The sequence below is a fragment of the Vipera ursinii genome (genome assembly GCF_947247035.1).
Source record: "Vipera ursinii genome assembly, chromosome: 2".
Lineage (NCBI taxonomy): Eukaryota > Metazoa > Chordata > Lepidosauria > Squamata > Viperidae > Vipera > Vipera ursinii.
This window is the reverse complement of record NC_139513.1, coordinates 280,046,622-280,059,789: the sequence shown is the minus strand read 5'-3', so window position 1 is coordinate 280,059,789 and position 13,168 is coordinate 280,046,622. Positions and strand designations below refer to the sequence as shown.

At 37.9% G+C, this 13,168-nt stretch overlaps 1 protein-coding gene across 2 annotated transcripts in view; it reads left to right on the top strand.

The window, feature by feature from the left end:
* Positions 1-13,168, top strand: part of WDR7 (WD repeat domain 7) — a 238,868-nt gene that overhangs the window by 217,256 nt on the left and 8,444 nt on the right. For both annotated transcript variants that reach the window (XM_083354765.1, XM_083354766.1), the window contains one exon: positions 11,406-11,510. In XM_083354765.1, coding sequence (XP_083210891.1) covers positions 11,406-11,510 — 105 coding nt within the window. The remainder of the gene's footprint in view (positions 1-11,405; positions 11,511-13,168) is intronic.

The window sequence follows — 13,168 nt, the reverse complement described above, 5'->3', positions numbered from 1 at the left end:
GGGACTGGGAAAACAGAACAGACACCAGAGTAAATGTATTTTAACTAAGTGCCTTTCAGGCAATTTTTCTAGCATATAAGCTCCATATTTAAGAACAGGAAAAAAAGGCAGTCATGCAAATTCTGCTCCCTCTATTACTATTTCCATAATCTTCTACGCACAGAGGCAATGAGATGCCAGAAAGGCATAGATATCATGCTTGGTCCTACTTCCTCCCCCCACCCTCCATCATTACTCCTCATTAAAGCATGCCTGAAGCAGGGCATGATAATTTACTTAAACTGGGTACAAGGAAAGCATTAGAGCTTAATGAATGTGTAGAACTGTTCAGTAAAAATTCTTGGGACTGAAAATATTTTTTTTAAAAAAGTTTCTCCACAGGTACCATCCAGACAAGTAATTTGCGAGGTAGGGTGGGTTTGAATTGAGAAACTATTGCTGGCTGCTTTCCTGACTGTGTCACGTTGCTCAATAAATGCAGTTTAGTTTGTTTTTTTTTTTAAAAAAAATGAAGCCTCTTGGATAGAATGCATTTTCCAAATCCTGGATTTTATGACTCTTGTCAATTAACAGCTTCCAGTTTAAATACATAAGTATGTTAGCCAAGTTGGTGCAGCACTTCTATTAAATGGGGAAAACCTTAATTCAAGCAAAAATGATTTAATGTGAAACACCTCTTTGCTTGGCCTATTCAGGTGATACGTTCTAATACCCCAGATTGGTGTGTGCCTTTAGAGCTTAGAAGAAACTTCAATTAAAATGCATCCTTCTCTCAAGATGAGTTAGAAACAAATAAGATTGATTTTTTTTAAAGGCAGGAATTTATTGGAATATCTCTTTGAAAACTTATTTGCTCCAAGAGATTAATTACAAATGGCTGGAATTGCTGTGTAAATAAAATGGCATTCTGCTTTATGGGAAAACACTTGACCAGACCTTATGGGTTAAGTGATGCTGAACATTTACGGCCACATATTCTTCCCTTCTGCAGTGACTGATGTCTTAGTGAAACATGACAATCTGCAAGGTCTGTCCCTTAACACAGAGATTATTGCAAGGAATTCCTTAAATAATATACCAAAGTGGGAAATACATATCCACACATCTCTTTTCAAAGGTGTTGTGCACTGACTCAGAAGATCTCTAAGGTGTGCTCATTTCTCTCACCTCTTAAGAAATCCTAACTTTATGCTTTGACATAATTTCTTAATATACACAATAATCACATAATTCAATGCGTATATCCACAGTTTTACCTTCAGCATAATGACTCAGGGCACCCTGCTTTAAGTTTTGCATATAGTCACTATGTATTTTCAAAATGCCAATTTTTAAATGTTCAGTTTTTAAATATTTGGAACTTGATGGCAGGATTTTATAAGGAAGTACAACTGTTAGATTTGTGCCAAAGTAAAATATTATTCTTCCCCCTCTTTTAAAAAAAATGTCCACATCCCCAGCTGCATGATTAACACTGATTGATTTAATACTGGGTTACAAGCCTGATATTCTCTGCTTCTGAATGTTGGTTTAAAAAAACCAGTTTAATCATGTAAACCTGGTCACTAACTGTTGAAAAAGCTTACATCCAACACTTTTAAAATACAGAATAGGCTGCATCATTTTCTGGGTCAAATGCATATTTTATATTTTTCTCTGAAGCTTTTCTTCTCATGTTTTTGGAAAGTGTGGATTCAGTGTTCAAGTTATTGTAGTTCTGGTTCTGATTTTAAAGTCTCTTCTAAAGGTGGCATCTGTTCTGAAACATCTTTAAACTTGGAAAACAAATCTACTTTAAGAAGTAAAATATAAAAATATATAATGGTAATAGTGCTGCTCTGTTTTAAAAGCATGTATAGCCAAAGGGCAGATATAGCCTTCTTTAATAGAATAATCTTGGGTACAGTTTCTTAAAACAATATAAATGATAATGTGGGATTTTAAGAGGTCTGTATAGTACCGATCTTTATGGGAAATTATAGAAGTTTCAAAGGAACAATTGTGAAAAAATATAAACTGTTTAGTACTACTTGGTAAAGGACATATTTTCATGGAGAAAATTTAGCTATGTGGTTTCTAAGAATTGATGGCAACTTGATGGCATATAATCAATTAAATTATTTTGGGTGGGCTTTATTATAAATATTATGCATTTTACAGAAACACCTCACATTTAAAGAACAGCAGGAATATTATTATATAATTGTCCATAATTATTCTCTAAAAATTATCCTGTTTATGTCTTAAATTATTAAATTATGTTCCAGACATTGATAATAAAAGTGTATAAAGCATATTTATTTATCAGATGTATGGCAGATTTAACTTTTTCTCTGTCTCACTTAAAATGCTATATTCGAATGATGGAGCTAAATGCAAATCTGTATTGATGTTCCTGAGTTCCATGACGTTTTTATAATGCTTTTTCAGATTAGTATTAATTATTAGAATGACAATTGTGTGAAATTCTCTAATTCAATAACAATATTTTCTTAAACACTTATAACATCTAGCTCATGAAGACTACTTGCTTGATTAGGTGAAAGTGATGTATTTTGACAGTTAATCTTGTAAGTATTTAATTGTTGGTTGTGTTTGTGCACAACATCTCTGAACTACATTTTACAGAATGCTTCTTTAAAAGTCAATTATATAGAAGTGCCTTTTAGTCAATTCCTAGCTTTGATCATACAAACACTGAAACATAAGCTATAGAAAACAGGGAAAAATAAATGAAGACTACCAATGTTCAGATTTTCTTAAAATTAAAATTTAATATTTCTGAAAATAAAAGATTGTCATGGAAACCACAGTAGTTTATGCTTCAAGTAAATAAATACTATTTTTTCTTTAAAATGTCTAGAATCAACTAGCATATTTTTATTCCTTTATCAATACCACAAAAAGTTGTTACCCTTAGTGTATTTTTTTAAAAAAATACTAGTTATGTATTTTTATTTCCCTAAATAAAGATCATTTAATGTTTCAGCTTGCTTTTAAAAGATGGATAAAGATTTTTACAAAGGTGCAACCAAAGTTTGTCACAAATCATACATTCATAGCATTTTTACAGATAGAGAGAGCATCTATCCTTTGTTGAACAGTATTTTATGCTCCCCAGTTTAATCTGTGAACCAGGCCTTAACTCCATCCACTTAGAGGTGAGCACTCCTAATTAGGAATAACTGTTCAAAATGTGTTATTGACTTTACTGCCATATTAATTTTTGGTGGTGTCATCATGAAATATCTGGAAAAAGAAAAGATGTCTGAGCCTCTTAAACTGCGAATGTAAATCAAATCTTTGTAAATGTCTGCTGTGCTTGAAAAATAGGCTGCATTGATTTTTTTTTAAAGAGATCAACGTAAATAACTTAATAAAATGTGATGGGCTTAGAGGATATAGGACATGTTTGGTCCTCTTCTATTTAGCATCACACAACATCCGAGCTGTATACAAACTGTACAATTTAGATAACGTTTTGTGACACACGCCGTAGCCACTTGGATGGCGGCAGCTGTTGTCTAATTTTTTTTTTCTGGATTAAATTTGGCCAACAAAGATGCTGCCTCATTTTCAGCTTGTCATTTGCCCAGGAAGTAAAAGCAAATTGTAATGAGGGAATCACAGCAGGAGAACCGCTGAACAAATGAGAGGCATATATTGACTGACGGCCAGCATGCCATTTCGGTGATAAATGTATTTTTATACACTGCTGTTCAAGGTCACTTTATGCTCTCTTTGTATGCTGGACATCAAATCATGCAGACTTACATTTTAATACAAAATAACTTCTGATAGCTAATCCAAAATAATAAGCCTTGGTAGTGATAAAATAATTAATAATTAATATTCATTTAAAAAGGATTTTTTTGTAATTCTAGACTTTCCCAGAAGTCTGAGAAACAGATACAAAATAAACGATAAAGTATAAGGGTGTGATCCCACCTACAGATTCCTGTTTTTTTTATAAATGTATAATACGGAAGTCGTAATATTAAGGACACATGGAAAGGAGGTTCAGCTGAAACCAGATATCAGTTTTTTGCTTCTGTAAATGCACTTAGAATTAGAGTGGTTTATTTCATTCAAAAGCTGTCACTCGGGGAGATAGATAGATAGATGGATATGTAGATATAGATAGATACAGGGCTTTTTTTCTCATAGAACGCTCAGAACGGAGTTCCGGCACCTTTTTTGGATGGAACCTTGTAGGGTAGGCAAGGCAGGTTGTATGACATGTGTGAGTTCCGGCACCTTTTTCTTTTACAAAAAAAGCACTGGATAGATGATAGATAGATAGATAGATAGATAGATAGATAGATAGATAGATAGATAGATAGATAGATAGATAGATAGACAGACAGACAGACAGACAGACTGATTGATTGATTTTTATTTAATTGAATGCAAATGATTTTCATTTATGAATGAAAAGAATTAATTTTTACATATTGGCAGTAGTAAATACAAAATATCTCTTCTTCGGTCACTCTCTCACAGGCACACAAACACACACAAACAGAGAGGGAGGGAGGGAGGAGAGAGAGAGAGAAACACAGTCTTCTGCCTCTTGTCTCATGCCTGGGCCTGAATCCTGAGTGGGAGGGGTCAGATAATCTTTTTCCTTTTTCGGGTGATGATGCAATGATTGTGCTTTATTTTGTAGGTTTTATTATTTTAAGTCAACCGTGGCTGTTTTAATGGTTTATTTTACTTTCTATAAACCAGGGCTTTTCAACCAGTGGTACGGGTACCACCTGTGGTACATTGGCACCTGGCAGGTGGTGGGCGACCATCCTAGAAAAGTGGTAACAGGGGAGGGCAATGAGCTGAACCGGTGGCAGCACCGCACAATCCTGAGTGAGAGATGGCTGGAGCTGCAGGGCTCAGCGGAACCGCCAGGATCAGCACTTCTTTGGGGCTGTCAGGGCTCAGTGGAAGCGCCAGGATCAGCGCCAGGCTCCAGCTGGAGCTCGGCGCTGATCCCGGTGCTTCTGCTAAGCCCAGAAGAAGCGCCAATCAGTTGGAATGTTGCAACATCCCAGGGTCTTGTGATTTACATTCGGATGCTTGGCAACTGATTCGTATTTATGACGGTCACAGTGTCCCAGGGTCATGTGAAGTGACCAAAACCTGCTACAACCACCCAGCAGATGGACGGGGGGAATAAAAACCAAACTCCCCCCTACCCCAACCCCACTGCCAATCCTCAACAGAAATGCTCACAACAATGAAAACCTCGGACAGGAGGAAGAGCGCTGCTGTGTGGGCAGGCAGGTATCTTGCTCGGCTGTGGCTTGGGGGGCACTTTTTTCAGTGCCATTGTAACTTTGAACAGTCACTAAGTGAACTGTTGTAAGTCGAAGACTACCTGTATTTCATCACTTTTTTACTTTTTTCATCAAGTTTTTGACACCTTGCTAGGCGACTGGTGGTACTCGGATGTTGCCATATCCTAAAAGTGGTACAATGGGTGAAAAAGTTGAAAAGCCCTGCTATAAACAACCTACAGTTGGGATTTACAGTGGACTATAAAAAATAATTAACAAATAAATATAAATAGTATATTCCAATTATTTTTATTGAGTCCTAGTAGTATTGCAATGACATTTCCTTAAAAATATTGACATATATTAATAATGTAACAATAACAAATTTGGAGTCTTGTTAAAATGTAGATTGTCAATAAGTTTTGACATGTAGATAACATCATGGTAATAAAATGGCTTTTTAAGAAAAAATACCTACCTACATTTTTTTGATGCCAAGCATCAAGTTTGCCATCTTCCTAAATTTTTCAATCTTATTTTATTAGTATTGTTATTCTCTGCTATCTATTTTCTTGGGTCTATTTGACCTTTTTTGAAGAATAAATGCTTTGAATGTTTAAAATACACTGTCGTGTTTTGTTTGGCTAATTTGTTACTTATATTTTGTGCGATATAAATGGAGCCCCCGGTTCTTGCTGCTGCAGATCAAAGGGACTTGTTTTCACTGCTGATTTTTATTTAATTTTATCATAGTTTGCTTTGCTTTGCTTAGATTTTCAGTGATAGGGCATTTAACATGCAAGCAGCCATTCAATACATTCTTCTGCTTAGCTTTTACCACAGAAGTATGGGGCCCATTTTCAACAAAATCCTCAAGAAAATAGAAATAACTTTTGTTGCAGATTTTAAAAAATCATATTTGTTTAATAAATGACTGAGAATGACCTCTTCGATATGCACACCAATTTACACCAAGGAACATAACAGAATAACAGAGTTGGAAGGGACTTTGAATGTCTTCTAGTCTAACCCCCTGCTCAAGCAGGAAACCCTATACCAGAGGTGTCGAACTCGCAACGTCACGTGACGTGTCACGACATATCGTGAATTTTTCCCCATTGCCGGCATTGGCTGGGCGCTGTTTTGGCGTGACGCATCTGGCCCCCATTTTGACACCCCTGCCCTATACCATTTTGGGCAAATGGTTGTCCAAGCTCATCATAAAAACCTCCAGTGATAAAGCAACCACAACTTCTGGAGGCAAGTTATGCCTCTGATTAAATTGTTCTAACGGTCAGTTACTTTTAGGTTGATTCTCTCCTTATTAGTTTCCATCTTTTTGCTTCTTGTCCTGCCTTCAGGTGCTTTGGAGAATAAGTTGACCCTCCTCTACTTTGTGGCAGCCCCTCAAATATTGGAACACTGCTATCGTCAACCTTAATCCTTCTTTTCATTAAACTAGACATACTTAATTCCTGGAACTTTTCCTCATATGTTTTCCCTCCAGTCCTCTAATCATCTTTGTTGCTCTTCTCTACACTCTTTCTAGAGCCTAAACAAGGAGTATTCATTCTCACCATTTAATTATCCAGGATTCTTTATTGGCAAACGTTGACTGTGTGTGAAGTGCCTGGTTAAAAGAAAAGAATTATGTGACAATAGTGAGCTTTTTTTGTAAGAAATGTCATGTTATTCTTGAATCCCATTTAAATTCAGTGTGTTGTAGGGATGCAATCATGAATACTTGACTTCAGCCAAAGCCAAAGAGGTCTGCAGATCTCTGAATATTGTTCTGGGTTCTTTGTGATTCTTTGATAAGAAATCCATTCTTGGAAAGATTTGCTGTTGTCCTAAACCTTATTTCAAGATTTTGTCTCTGAATTTGAGCTTTGGAAAGGGTGTTGTCCCCTTTTCCAGACTGATAGGCATAATGTTCCCAAAGAATCTGTGTGGTCAGAACTTCATAGTGATCAAGGAACCAGAGTTTTGTGAAATTTACAGTATGTAGGGCAGGACAGGGTTAAAATAGTCCACATAGTTCAGTGAAGTACTGTAATGAGACAACAGGCTTTAGTTATCACTTTAAATGAATTGATGATCTATGGGTCAATAACATTTTCATACTTCAAAAATCACATGTGGAGAACTTTGAAATGAGATAAATGAAACAAAGACTGAACTTTTCAATTGTTTATTCAGTGACCCTTTGTAGAACAATAAACTCCACTTGAAAGTGATAATATTCAGTGGCAAACATTCTAAAAACAGAATGTTTTCAAGGGTGAATGCAGAATTACAGCTTTTCTGCTGATGGCATCATTAAGCCCTTGAAATTACATAAGAACAAATGTCATGCATGAGGTGAACAAATGTCTCATCATCTTATTTGTGTCTTCTTTTGGAAAGCATTGTCAATCTTAATCTTAACGCACAGCACGATGTCATCTTAATCTGGCAGTTGGTAATAAGGGTATCTATTATTTGATGGACATTCGGTAAAACAGGAGCTTATGGACAATGACTACTGCCACAAAGTGGAAGTTTTCTAAACTATTGAAAGACCCGGGTCTCCACTGTGTGGCCATATGAGTGAATACTCATTCAATAACAAGTCAAGGCTTGTGTATTTGATGAAATACAATCTGACTGCTCCTCAGGCCTCAGTTGCAGAATCCCAAATGTTAATTGTCACAATATTTCTGCAACTGTGCAATATGCCTATTAAAGCTAGCATTCTGAAGTTATACTTCTGCCAATATTAGGCACCTTGGTTTGGCTGGACTCATAATTTCTTTATAGCAGTAGCCCCTCTTCTGCTGCTTAGATCTGCAAATTATGTCACAGGAACATAAAAGGACTACCGTCTCAATTTCCAAGTGAATGAAAAATGCTGCAAGTCCATAGTACTCCATGAGCTTTCCTGTGGTCACAGCAGCAAATATTCAGCTCTAATGTAAGACACATATTTGGCAGCAGAAAGAATACTGCCACCTCCACCCGAAAGATAAATTCTATAGTGTGTCATTTCTCCAGTGTTTCAAAAAGCATCTATCACTTATGCATAAACAAATCTAATTTAACAAGTTTTGCATCTTGACACTTATTTTGTAAATTTTGTTAAAGCAGGTGTGTTCCTTTCCTTTGTCTAAACATTTATTCAGCTGTAAAAAAAAATAAACCTTAATTCATTGATATCTTTGCCTGTTAAATCAGAATAGCTGCCAAACCAGACTGGTAAAATGGTGACTGTCAGAAACTAGCAGAAGTGCTAATACAACAATAGGGAGAAGAATGTTCTCTGTATAGTAAAGATCCAAGTGATGCCCTCCAGGTTTTGTCTAGTTCTGTGGGAGTCTGAATGGAGAAGAAAGGCTTAGGATCAATCTTAGCAAGACCAAGTGGCTGTGGAGTTTGGAGCTATCTTATCCTGAAGACTTGTCATTTCTAGTTCTAAATGAGCCCACACTGCCTCAGACAAAAACTGGAGCACAAGTCAACTCAAGAAGCATATGGCAGATGTGGCTAGGAAGGCTTTTGACCAAGTCCATCTTGTTTGTCAGTTTTGCCTATTCCTACATTGGGAATGTAGGAATGATCAGTCACACCTTGGTGAACTCTTATAAGTCAAAACTAGTCCAGAAATCCAGCTAATGCAGCTGCATGGGTAGTTATAGGAAACCATGGTAAATTCATATAAATCCTATTATTTTGCAAGTTGCACAGGTTAGCAACGGGCTTTTAGGTGCAAGGTGTCGTTGACACCTATAAAATCCTTCATGGCATAAGACCAAGATATTTGAGGGACTGTCTATCTACTGCAATGCTCTCTACATGGGGCTTCCCTTGAAGACCACTCGGAGGCTCCAACTGGTACAGAATGCGGCCACGAGAGTTGTCTTGGGAGTTTCCCGGTACTCCCATGTTACACCTTTGCTCCGCGAGCTGCATTGGCTACCAGTTGTCTTCCGGGTGAGGTTCAAGGTTTTGGTGATGGTTTTTAAGTCCTTACATGGCATGGGTCCGGAATACCTTGGGGACCACCTGCTGCCAGCGTCGACTCCCCTCCGCCCTGTGCGTTCCCACAGAGAGGGCCTCCTCAGGGTGCCTCCGGTCAGAGAATGTCGGCTGGGGGCCCCCAGGGGGAGGGCCTTCTCTGTGGGCGCCCCGGCTTTATGGAACCAACTGCCGGTGGAGCTCCGGATGGCACCGGATCTCCTCTCCTTCCGGCGCGGGTTAAAGACCCATTTATTCGAACAAGCTGGCCTGGCCTGATGGGGGAATGTCTGGGTTTTTATGGGTTTTTATATTTGACTGTTTTAATTGGGCAATTTATTTAATCTTTTTTTTAACTTTTGTATCTCTATTTATATGCCCTGTTCACCGCCCTGAGTCCTTCGGGAGAAGGGCGGTATAAAAATCCAATAAATGAAATGAAATGAAATGAAATTATTTCCACCTGCCCAACATGATCAAATTTTTATTTATTTTATTTTATTTTAATCCCATTTATATCCCGCCCTTCTCCAAAGACTCAGGGCGGCTTACAATTTAAGCACAAACCAATGTGCTTAGCAATAGCCTTCATTCTATGTATATGCCTGCTTATTAGGGCTTTCACACACACCCCAAGTGGCATTATTACAAAGTTAGCTTAATTGCCCCCAACAATCTGGGTCCTCATTTTACCTACCTCGGAAGGATGGAAGGCTGAGTCAACCTTGAGCCTGGTGGGATGCGAACCTGCACTAATTGCAGGCAGCTGGTGTTACTTAAGGAGGCATTAGCCCACTGCTCCACCAAGGCTCTTGGGTTGTCATGTTTCAGTTCCTTCTGTTAAAAAGTGCCATTTAATAGGACCCAGAACATGTGCCTTTTCTGTTCCTGGACCCGTCCCCAGGTTGGTCCTGGACCTTAGAAAGAACTTGATGTGTTGACTTTTCCATAAAGCTGGGTCAGCTTGTATCAAAAGATTAGTATGTGCTAGTATGTGTTACTTGAATTATTGATTCCAAGGTTACATATGTGGTTCTTTTTCTGATTGGTGTTTTTTTATTGTTTTCACTTGGTGACCACCCTGAATTGCTTGGTGAATGGGCAACCACATACAATGGATGAATAAATAAATTAATACCAAGGTGATTTTGTCTGCAGAATGTGAAACAATTGTGGGCCACCATATCCAGGTTTTTGCACAATATACCAAAGCAAAATAATCTGTACATCTACTTTGCTTGTCCCCGGTGTGGTATCGTTCATGAAACACAACTCGCTTCTGTTTTGTTTTGTTCTTTGCTTTTACAAAATGGTAATGTTAGGTATTCATTGTGGTTAGCCGACTGTTCTAGGACTACAACTAGCTCTTTGAATCACATTGTCTACTAAAAGCCCTGCACAGATATTCTCACCACAGCGGGTTGACCCATTTGACAGAAAGGTCAGTTTGCAGCATGCGTAAAAAGAATGTTCAGTGCATTAAAAGCAGACCCACTCATGCATATATGGCCTCCTGGTATTTCTGCTGAGTCTTCCCTGTGTCCTCCTGCAGTGCCTTATCATGAGGAAGTTGTGAAGCAACTTACATTGACCAAAGCATGAACTGAATAAGCATTTTCAATAATAACAACAGCAACGTTCCTTGCTTGGAATGTGGGTTTTGATCATTGAGAGGAAGATATGAACAGAACTGAAGCCCGCTATCTATGTTTGAGCTTGCTGATTTCCAGCTTGGATTATTTATATTTATTTGAACGGTAGAACTAACTGTTCACAATAAAATGCTATTCCAGCACTGTATTCAGCATTCATGGATGATGGGAAAAATCTCTGTGGACAGGGTTTTTTTTTCTTTCCCCCTGTCCTGAAATATTATAGGTTTTGCTGACGAAGAGGCTTCGTATTCAGAGGTCTAAGAATTTTATATCTGTCAGGTTGGATCAGAGTGAGATAGATAGACAATAAATTCTGAAGTTTATATTATATCATCTGTCTGTTCTGTAAAATAATCAACACAGCTTTCAATCATTTAAAGAGTAACCTGATATAGAAATTGTGTATTAAACTAAGACTACAATTACATAATGTTATATGATATCAAATGCTAATTCTCTATATTGCATTATTATTGTTATTTAGACAATTCATGGCCATAAAGGGGCAATAACAGCCGTGGCTTTTGCACCCGATGGTCGGTATCTTGCCACTTACTCCAACACTGATAGTCACATTTCCTTCTGGCAGGTAAGTCCCAGATATTTTATTTTCATTTGATTTGTTATAGAGGTAGTCCTCGACCTACGACCACAATTGAGCCCAAAATTTCTATTTTTCAGTGAGACATTTGTTAAGTGAGTTTTGCCTCATTTTATACCCTTTTTTCTCACAGTTAAGTGAGTGACTGCAGGTGTTAAATTAGTAACATAGTTGTTAAGTGAATCCGGCTTTCCCATTGATTTTGCTTGTCAGAAGATCGAAAAGGGTGATCTCATGACCCAGGACACCGCAACCGTCATAAATATGAGTCAGTTGCCAAGCGTTTGAATTTTGATCATGTGATCATGGGGATAATTGTGAAAAACAGTCATAAGTCACTTTTTCCTGTGCTGTTGTAACTTCAAACAGTCACTAAACAAACTATTGTAAATTGAGGACTACCTGTAGCAGATTAAATCCTCTCTTTTTCCCCCCACAACAATGCTATGAGGTAAATTGGGCTAAGAGACAATGACTGGTCAAAATTCATTCCATGAATTTCTATAGGAAAAGCTGAGCTCTAATATGGGTCTGTTCTGTCCCTCTCCTCTGAAACAGGGGTGTCAAACTCGCAACGTCATGTGATGTGTTGTGACATATCGTGATTTTTTTTCCATTGCCGGCAATGGGGTGGGCACGGTTTCGGCATGACACATCTGGCCCATGGGCTGGCAGTTTGACACCCCTGCTGTAAACTATAGGTAATTCTTGACCTACGACTGTAATTGAGCCAGGATTACAGTCATACATACTGCTGGTCGTTGAGCGGATCATCACATGACTAACCCGATTTTACATTTTTTGCGGTGGCCATTAAGCAAATTGTCATTAAGCGAACCCACTGTTTGCAACGGTCATTTTTTGCTGGAAACTGGAGATAACCACCAGCTAAATCATAGCTTTGAGCCGGGCACCATTTGCTTTTCAACTTCAAAGAACAAAATGTTTCAAATTATAGGTAGTCCTCAACTTACAAGCACAATACAATACAGATTTTTCATTGCCAAGCAAGGCAGTTGCTAAGCGAGCCATGCCCAATTTTACAGCCTTTTTTGGCCATAGTCATTAAGCCAGTCATATGGTCATTAAGAGAATCCAGTATTCCCCATTGGCTTTGCTTGTCGGAAGCCAGCTGGGAAGGTTGCAAATGGCAGTCACATGACCCCAGGACACTGGAACCATTGTAAATACATGCCAGCTGCCAAGCACCTAAATTTTAATCACACAACCATAGGGATGTTGTGACAGTCATAAGCATGAAGACTGGCTACATGAGACTTTTTTCATTGTAAATGCTGGTTGCTAAATGAATGGTTGTTAGTCAAGGAGTACTTTTAGTTCCGTATGAATTCTTTTAAAATACTTTATGAAGCATTTTTATTACATCGCAGAGGGCAGTTCTGCTTCAAGCTGTGCCAAGAGCATGGGTCTGTACAATTTAATTACAGATATGGAATAAATGTAGTGTTCAGTTGTTGTTGTTTTAATGCTAAAACCTGAGTCATGGAAGAATATACTCCCAAACAAAATGACTGGTGAAAGCTTTAAAGATGTAGCCCACCATATTTCAGGATGTTCCCCAATACAACATCTGCTTAAATCAGTGGAGATTACACAACATAAAGGTAAAGTTTTCCCTGTCAATC